Source organism: Guillardia theta (genome assembly GCF_000315625.1).
Source record: "Guillardia theta CCMP2712 unplaced genomic scaffold GUITHscaffold_117, whole genome shotgun sequence".
NCBI lineage: Eukaryota > Cryptophyceae > Pyrenomonadales > Geminigeraceae > Guillardia > Guillardia theta.
This window is the reverse complement of record NW_005434557.1, coordinates 105,756-113,215: the sequence shown is the minus strand read 5'-3', so window position 1 is coordinate 113,215 and position 7,460 is coordinate 105,756. Positions and strand designations below refer to the sequence as shown.

The 7,460-nt window shown below is 57.6% G+C and overlaps 2 protein-coding genes across 2 annotated transcripts; one reads left to right on the top strand and one right to left on the bottom strand.

The window, feature by feature from the left end:
• Window positions 1-268: 268 nt before the first annotated feature.
• Window positions 269-2,591, bottom strand: GUITHDRAFT_117886 (hypothetical protein; the record flags this gene model as incomplete). The annotated part of the gene is made up of 5 exons (XM_005822895.1): window positions 269-467; window positions 527-1,419; window positions 1,469-1,511; window positions 1,848-2,058; window positions 2,108-2,591. 5 exons carry the CDS (start codon window positions 2,589-2,591, stop codon window positions 269-271), a joined length of 1,830 nt encoding a protein of 609 aa, XP_005822952.1.
• A 1,732-nt stretch (window positions 2,592-4,323) lies between these two features.
• Window positions 4,324-5,250, top strand: GUITHDRAFT_155355 (hypothetical protein). The gene is made up of 2 exons (XM_005822894.1): window positions 4,324-5,080; window positions 5,126-5,250. Exon 1 carries the CDS (start codon window positions 4,733-4,735, stop codon window positions 4,994-4,996), a length of 264 nt encoding a protein of 87 aa, XP_005822951.1. The 5' UTR covers window positions 4,324-4,732; the 3' UTR covers window positions 4,997-5,080; window positions 5,126-5,250.
• Window positions 5,251-7,460: the final 2,210 nt, after the last annotated feature.

The window sequence follows — 7,460 nt, the reverse complement described above, 5'->3', positions numbered from 1 at the left end:
CTAGCCTCCGAGTCAGTACAGGATTTACTGGCAGAAGGTAAAAAGTGCCTCAAGCAAAACAAAGCAGGAACAAGCTGAACCGGCAGGCACACAGTCCACAGCGAGAAGCTGCACAATCACACACAAAACACAAGCCCGAAAAGAACCAGCACTGCTGGCACCCAGACGCGGCAGCGCCAGCCCAAGCGCGAAGCCGCGCAGACAAGCAGCCTAAGGGTCAAGCAATCAAGCAACAAGCAGCAGGAGCAAGCAGGAGGAATAAAATCCCTTAGACGCGATACCCGGAGGCAGCCGACTGACCACTGTCAGTCGAGACGTCCGCTGCCGCCACAAAGCGGGCGGCCGCGGACGGAGAAAGGGCAGCCGCCGACAAGGAGCCGGCGTTGCCCGGGGGTCCGCCTGGGGCAGCGGACGGAGCCGGGAGGCTGGACACAGGAACACGGTACCGCTCGAGGTAGTCCTCCTCGCTAGCCTCCGAGTCAGCGGTAGCCGAGTCAGTGGTAGCCGCCCGTGACGGCGGCGTGACCCGACCGATGCCGGGGAGGCAGCAAGCACCCCAGTGGTGTCGAGCTCTCCGGAGGCACCCGACGTCACAGTGAGGGACGGAGACGCCTCGCCAGCTCCGCGCCGATCGTCGGGGCCACTCGAAGGGTGTACCCCATCGGAGTCGGAGACCTCCGGCGAAGACTCCTCGGGCGACTCGACAAAGTCCGAGGAGGAGCTGTCCTCTGGCTCGAGAAGTGCTTGCGCCCGCAAGGGCGTCATGCGCCTCGCACCAGGCAAGAGCGCTTCCAGCGTCAGCTGCATGGTGAGGCGCTGATAGGTGGCGGCGCGTTTGCGAGCCAAGACCTCAGCAGCAGGTCCGTCATCAGGCACGAAGTGCCGACCAAACGCCGCATCCTCAAGAGGCATTGAGCGCTGAGCAATGATGTCCGCGAGATACCGGATGAAGCGGAGGGTGTCAGGATGCAGGGTACCGTCCGTCGAGATGGCAAGAGGGATGAACGCTCGAGGAGGAGTAGTCATGGCATATGCAGCGCGATGTTTGCGAATCTTCTCAGACGCTGCAACATGGAGGGCGTCGAGGTTGACCTCCCCCCACTTGGTCAGGTCGGCAGAGCTACCAATGTAAGGGTGGACCAACGTCACGTCCGCCATCAAGCCCTCGTACTGCTCGGACCCTCGATCGCGGATTCCAGGAATGTGGATATCGCCCTTCATCTTGCGGCCATGAGGATGGGAGGGTACCTGCCGTCGAGAACGAGGATCCCCCACTGTATCGATGACGCTCTGAAGACCAGCTTCGTTCAGCATCGACCGAATCGTACGAGTAAGGTTGTCATGCGCCGTGGGAAGCTTGGAGGATCGGCGTTTGCAGGTCTGGAGATGATGTGCAGCAACGGAGGGATCGAGCTCGCGCTGACATCCATCACATTCCGTCGGACACGGACAACATCCTCATCATCACCGCGAGCGTGAAGGGGCAGGAGCGCTGATGCGGTTTGCGAGAACTTCAGACAGCCGTCTCGATCGAGTCCGAACTGAATCGCTCGAGGGTGAGACGAGAGGAAGTGCTGGTCAAGAAATGAGCGAATCCCTGCCAAAGCAAGCTTCGTCGCGAGTCGACGGTGTGCAGAACCGATGACAATTGGCCGGAGACCAGGTTTATCAGCTCCCTTGGAGAGGGGAATAAATCTGCCTCCTCGACGAATGGCTGACAGGGCAAGAATAAGACTCGAAGATCCGGCATTTGGCCAAGAAGGACCCCTTGGAGGATATGTTTGCAGTAGAGCTTCAAAGCTGCAGGATGACTAGAAAGGGGTGACAGGTGTTGCCGAATCCTCCACCCTTGGTCATCGGTCCCCGCAAAGGAGCTGTAGCGCTTCATCGCCTGGATCAGGCTAGTGGTGTCGAGGATGTCAGTCAAATCCACCTGCAGTATTGCAAGCGCTTGCTGGGTGAGATGATCTGCGGAAGCACGTCCAAAGGCAGGCGACGCACCATCAGGGAACTTCTCTTGTGCTTCAGCAAGAAGATCAGCGAAACCCGGATTCAGCCCTGTAGATGCCGGAGCTCAGTAGTGTCCGTACCGCCCGATGAAGGTCACCCGCAGTGAACTGATGAATCGCCAACTGTCTTTGGCGCTCGCTCGCAGAGGTGAGGGACAGCGTAGGTCGCGGCGGAGGAGCAGGCTCAGACTCCTGAGACGATTGGCCGGACTGCCGCTGCTCCCTCGGCCTGCGCGGTTGTGGTCGCTGCTGTGGTGGTTGCTGGTGTTGCTGCTGCTGCTGCTGCTGACGCGGACGCTGCTGCTGACGCTGGCGTTGCTGCTGCTGCTGCTGCTGACGCGGGTGCTGCGGCTGCGGCTGCTGCTGCTGCTGTTGCTGCTGGTGGCGGTGGTGCTGCGGCTGCGGCTGCGGCTGCGGCTGCGGCTGCGGCTGCGGCGGCTGCGGATGTGGTTGCCGCCGCCGTTGCTGTTTCTGCCGTTGCCGCCGCCCTCGCGAGGGCTGCTGGGGCGGTTGTAGCTGCTCCGACTCCTGCAGCTGCTGCTGTGGGAGGGACGAGGGCTGCAGGTGCCGAGGTGACCGCATTCCCTCCGGATACAGGACGCAGAGCAGGAGAGAAAGGAGTGCTGCCGAGTCTGCGCCTCAGGGCCTGAGCTACCCAGCGTCGAAAGAAGGAACGCCGGTAGATGCGCAAGCTGGACCGACGAGCAGGAGTTCGGCACTTGGGGGAGAGCCTCCGCTTGAACAAACCCATTGGAGATAAAGAAGGGTGAGCCGAGCGACATGGTATCGCCCGTAAAGCCCAAGGTAGGTCTCGACGCCTCATGCCAGTGACAGGTAGTGGAGCCAAATGTTGCGATAACTCCGCAAGGTTGAGCCACTGGAGCCAGAGCGGAAGGGCGTCGCATGCCAGTCCCACCGTACAAGGGAGAGGATCAGAACAGAGCACAAGTGAAACCTAGTGCCATGAGGTCTCGACAGAGCCCAAGATACCAAGTAGCATGCAGATGACCGCCAGGAAAATTCAAATTTTTGAATGAAAACAGGGAGAACCTGAAGAAACTCGACGAATGGTGTGAGGAGATGACAAGAAAACGCTCACATGTGAAAGAGGAGGTCCAAAAACGGTAGAGATGGAACAGAGAAAGCAGGAAAACCGCGCAGCGGGCCCTGCCGCGCCGGGGGTGGGGGGTGGGGGGGAGGATTTACTGGCAGCGGCAGAACGCGATACCCGGAGGCAGCCGACTGACCACTGTCAGTCGAGACGTCCGCTGCCGCCCATTCCATCACAAAGCGGGCCGCGTCGCGGACGGAGAAAGGGCAGCCGCCGACAAGGAGCCGGCGTTGCCCGGGGGTCCGCCTGGGGCAGCGGACGGAGGGAGGCTGGACACAGGAACACGGTACCGCTCGAGGTAGTCCTCCTCGCTAGCCTCCGAGTCAGCGGCAGCCGAGACCAACACCGCCCGTGACGCGTGACGGTCCGATACGGTCCTCCTCACAGAGCCTGTCACCGCGAGCATGAAGAGGCAGGAGCGCGGACGCGGTTTGCGAGAACTTCAGACAGCCGTCTCGATCGAGTCCCGGAACTGAATCGCGGTGACTCGGAGGCTGACTGGATGGGTCACCTCGCCGGCGCCGCCGCCGCCGGCCCGGGCCCGGGAGTCGCCGAGCGGTACGGTACCGTGCTCCAAATGTGCCCATGGCAGCCTCCCTCGCGTGGGCCGCGTGTTTGTGCAGCTTCTCGCTGTGCGCTGTGTGCATTGAATGCCCAAGGACCGGGGCTGCCAGTGCGCCGGGCATCTGATCGGAGGCAGGCGACGGACTCACACTGAGGCTCCCGGCGGGACCACCGTGCTGAGCAGCCCTTGAAGGTGTCACGGACATTGCCCTCTCCTATGATAGCCTGGGCGTTCACGTCAGACACGAGTACTGGCTATGGGGCATGTATGAGTCGTAGCTGCCACCGTCACCGCCGGGATGCCCCCCCTGGGCCCGGCCGGGCGGCCGCCGCGGCCGGCCGGTCCGGACAGTGTGGCCGGGCCCCGGGACTCGAGTGTCTGAGTGACTCAGTCCCCGACGGTCACGCATTAGGGGACATGAAAATGAGAGCGAGCGGACTGAAGTGGAGGCCCGGAGAGAGGAGAGCAGATAGCGGGAGAGCATGGGAGAGGCGAAGAGACGAGGAGAGGAGAGGAGAGGGCGGGGGAAGTAAGGGGAAGGCGAGGCGAGGAGGGGAGGGGAGAGGCGAGGCGAGGCGAGGCGAGGCGAGGCGAGGAGAGGAGAGGGGATGACTCATGTACTGATATACCAACAGAATGGAAGTTTGCGATTCATGGATTAAAAGGAATCGGGCACGAATCTTGTCAGTTCAGCTGCCTTGAGGGTGTGGACGGATTATTTTGTGGGTGATCCTGAGGGCGGTCCGAATCTTCGCGAGTACGTTCAACAAGATGAAGTTGTTGCGAGAAAAAGTTTCATTGCTGCTGTTGTGCATGATGAGTTGCCCTCCTGTCCGTGGCCTCAACAATTTGCCAGGAACAAAGTACCATAACCCAAAGCTATCGATTCGAAGTCAAGCCAAGGCAGCAACGTTGCTACTCAAGTAAATTGAGTCTGATGATTGTGAATGCAAGATGAGAAGACAACATGAAATAGGTTGCATGGTGGATGCGACAACTCCTCTTCCTCTTGTTTGTCTTCACCGACTTCTTCATACGTCGACTCGAATGTTTGCTCCTCTTCTCAGGTCTCAGCAGTTGTTGACTGTCTGCTGTGCAGTCTTCCATCCCTTCAAGCAGCGCTTTCAACTGTCTGCCATATCAGCAGGGAGGGCGAAAGCAAGGTTGGGTTGGCCGGGTGATGAGCGAGCTGCAGTTGAGATGGTGACAGCGCAAGACGGAGACTTGTTGAGTTTCACCAGGATCACATGGAATGCCCTCCGAGACGCAAAGGAACTGAAGACAATCGAAGACCCCGTGAGTTTGCCCTGATTGCTACGCGAGATGCAGAGATGTCATGATACCATCAGAGGTCGGGCGAGAAGATCTCCAAAGACAAGTTTCATGAAAACTACGGTGAAGAGTTGAACTTTCTGTGCTTTGTTGAAGAGGTGTTGTCAGCTTTGATTCTCGAAAAGATGGATGGATTTGGGAAGTACGCCGACAGATACATCAGCATGTTTTATGAACGGTGAGGTACAATTAAAGGGGTTGGCTCTGATCAATGAATGCCTGTTAGAGATGTTAAAGATATTGAAAATGTTTGCCTTCGAGGAGAAGAAGCAAAGGTTTGTTGGGTTGAGATTTGAGACACGTGATGTGACGAGTGGTGTTACTTGCACCTCTAGGAAGAATGGATCTTCCTGCATGACATGTACACAAGGGAGCGTAATGGAGAGAATGTGAGATGGAGGATCGTGAGATTTGATTCTCTTGTTCTTCATTAGCTCTCTTGCTCTGCCTCCATTCGAATCTCTGTGAGATGTAATTCTTTTCCCCACCTTGATGGGACTTGTACAGCTCAAGGATCTGTTGTCAAGCTCCAATGGCTGGGACCATTCAGAAGGCGAAGGCGACTGGGATGAAGGAGGAGGAGAAACGCAGAGTCAAGGATGAAGATGCCTCATACTACACGCTTGACGATTATCCACCCTCGTTCACGCCCAAACATTCGATGACAACCTTGAAGACAACCTTCTCGCCCACTTCGTTCTCACAGCCACCCGAGCTTGCATTCCTCATCCTTGCTGTTGGTGTGTGCCAACACTCGAGCAGCGAACAGCTTTGCCTTGACGAGTCGCCGACCGACACCTTCATCGACCAACCGATCAGAAGGGAGGAAATTCACGAGAAGAGGGGGGCAGGACAGGATTTGGAGGAGGAGGAGAAAGGGAGAGAAACTTCGAGCGGGAGAAAGGATAGATAAGCTGAATGACTCGGTAAGAGCAGGAGGATGAGACTATTCTTACCTGGAAGATATCTGACAACCTGCGGTGACTTCGTCGTGCTACAAAGCTTCGCGCTCTCTCTCAATTCCGTTCTATCTTCCTGGCTTTCCTTCGCATCCTCTTGCTTCGTTACCCCAGCTGTGCCACATATCAGCAAACCATGACGCTCACTTCCCTTCTCCCGCATGTGAGTCACCTTGCTCAAGGAACTTCCCTGCCTCACTTGCTCTGCGTCTCCTGCTCGTCGACCCTCCCGTGTGGGCTGAGGCGACGCTCCTCCTCCTCCCATTCTCCGGCGAGGGAATCAATACCCGCAAGCTCTTGAACTTTCTCAGTAAAGAGGACCGTCGGCGAGCTCGAGCTGCTGTTCCAAAGTCAAGATCATAGGGATGGGAGGACAGAGGAGAAGAGGAGCAGAGACTTGTGGGCGAGAGAGGAAAGCGGAGGAAGATCGAGGAAGAACAGGAGAAGGAGGGGAAGGAGGAAGGAAGGAAGGGAGGAGGAGGGGAAGGGAGGAAGGGAGCAACATACGGCATGATCACCATCAGTGTATCATCACCTTGCGAGCTTGACGCGTTCATTTTCAGCTTGGCGACTTGCTGTAGGAGGAAGCTGGACTTCTGCACGGCTTTTCGTAGGTCGCAAACTACCTTTGGGATGCGAGGGGATGGAAGAGGTTTCTCAGGTTCCTCGTCAGGGTCCACGACTTCTTCAGCTCCTCTCGCAGCTTCGTTTCCCTTCCTCAACGTCGTCAATGTCTTCTCAAGCTCCCGCAGATGCGACAAGCTCCTGCTCCGTTCGCCCGCAAGAGCTTGCAGCTGAGAGTTAAGGAGGTGAAACCCTCCCTGCTGCTGCCTCTCCAGTCGACTTGCTTTTCGCGCCTCTCCTGGCGTACCTACGCGCGCTGGTTCCTGCGCTTTCCTCGCATGCTTGGAGGGCGGGGGCGGCGCTTCTGTCTCCTTGCGCCTCGTGGAGGTATGAGATGCCTGCGAGAGGCTCGGAGGCGCATTGAGGTGCTTCCTTAGATTCCCCGAGCTCTGAGTACGAAGGAACACTCCTGTCCTTCCATGTGAGCTCCTCCTCCTACCTACAGCCCCTCCCGCTGAATCTGTGCTGCCACATGCTGGAGCGGTTGGCTTGCCGTTCTTCTCAATCCCTGCAGCTGTGCAGCAGGAGGAGAACTGCTGTCTCTTTCACTGTTGCTTACCATCATAAGTTTGTGCGTCGCAACTCGGGACTTTGACCTCTGACCTTCTCGTTCTCTTCGATGATACATCTCATCGGTGTTCAATCTTGACATTGGGCCCTAAAGTCCTGCCAAGCCACATCATCACATACCTCCATCCTACATGGTCTATCAACATTTCCAGGCATCTCCACAAATCCCCTATCATCACAATTCTGCATTCTTTCGCAGTCATCGACAATAACTTCCTTCTGCCAACTTTCTCCGATGAGATCCCAGCCACGCTCTGCCTGCCCGTCACCTTTTCGCTCGCTCGCTTGGA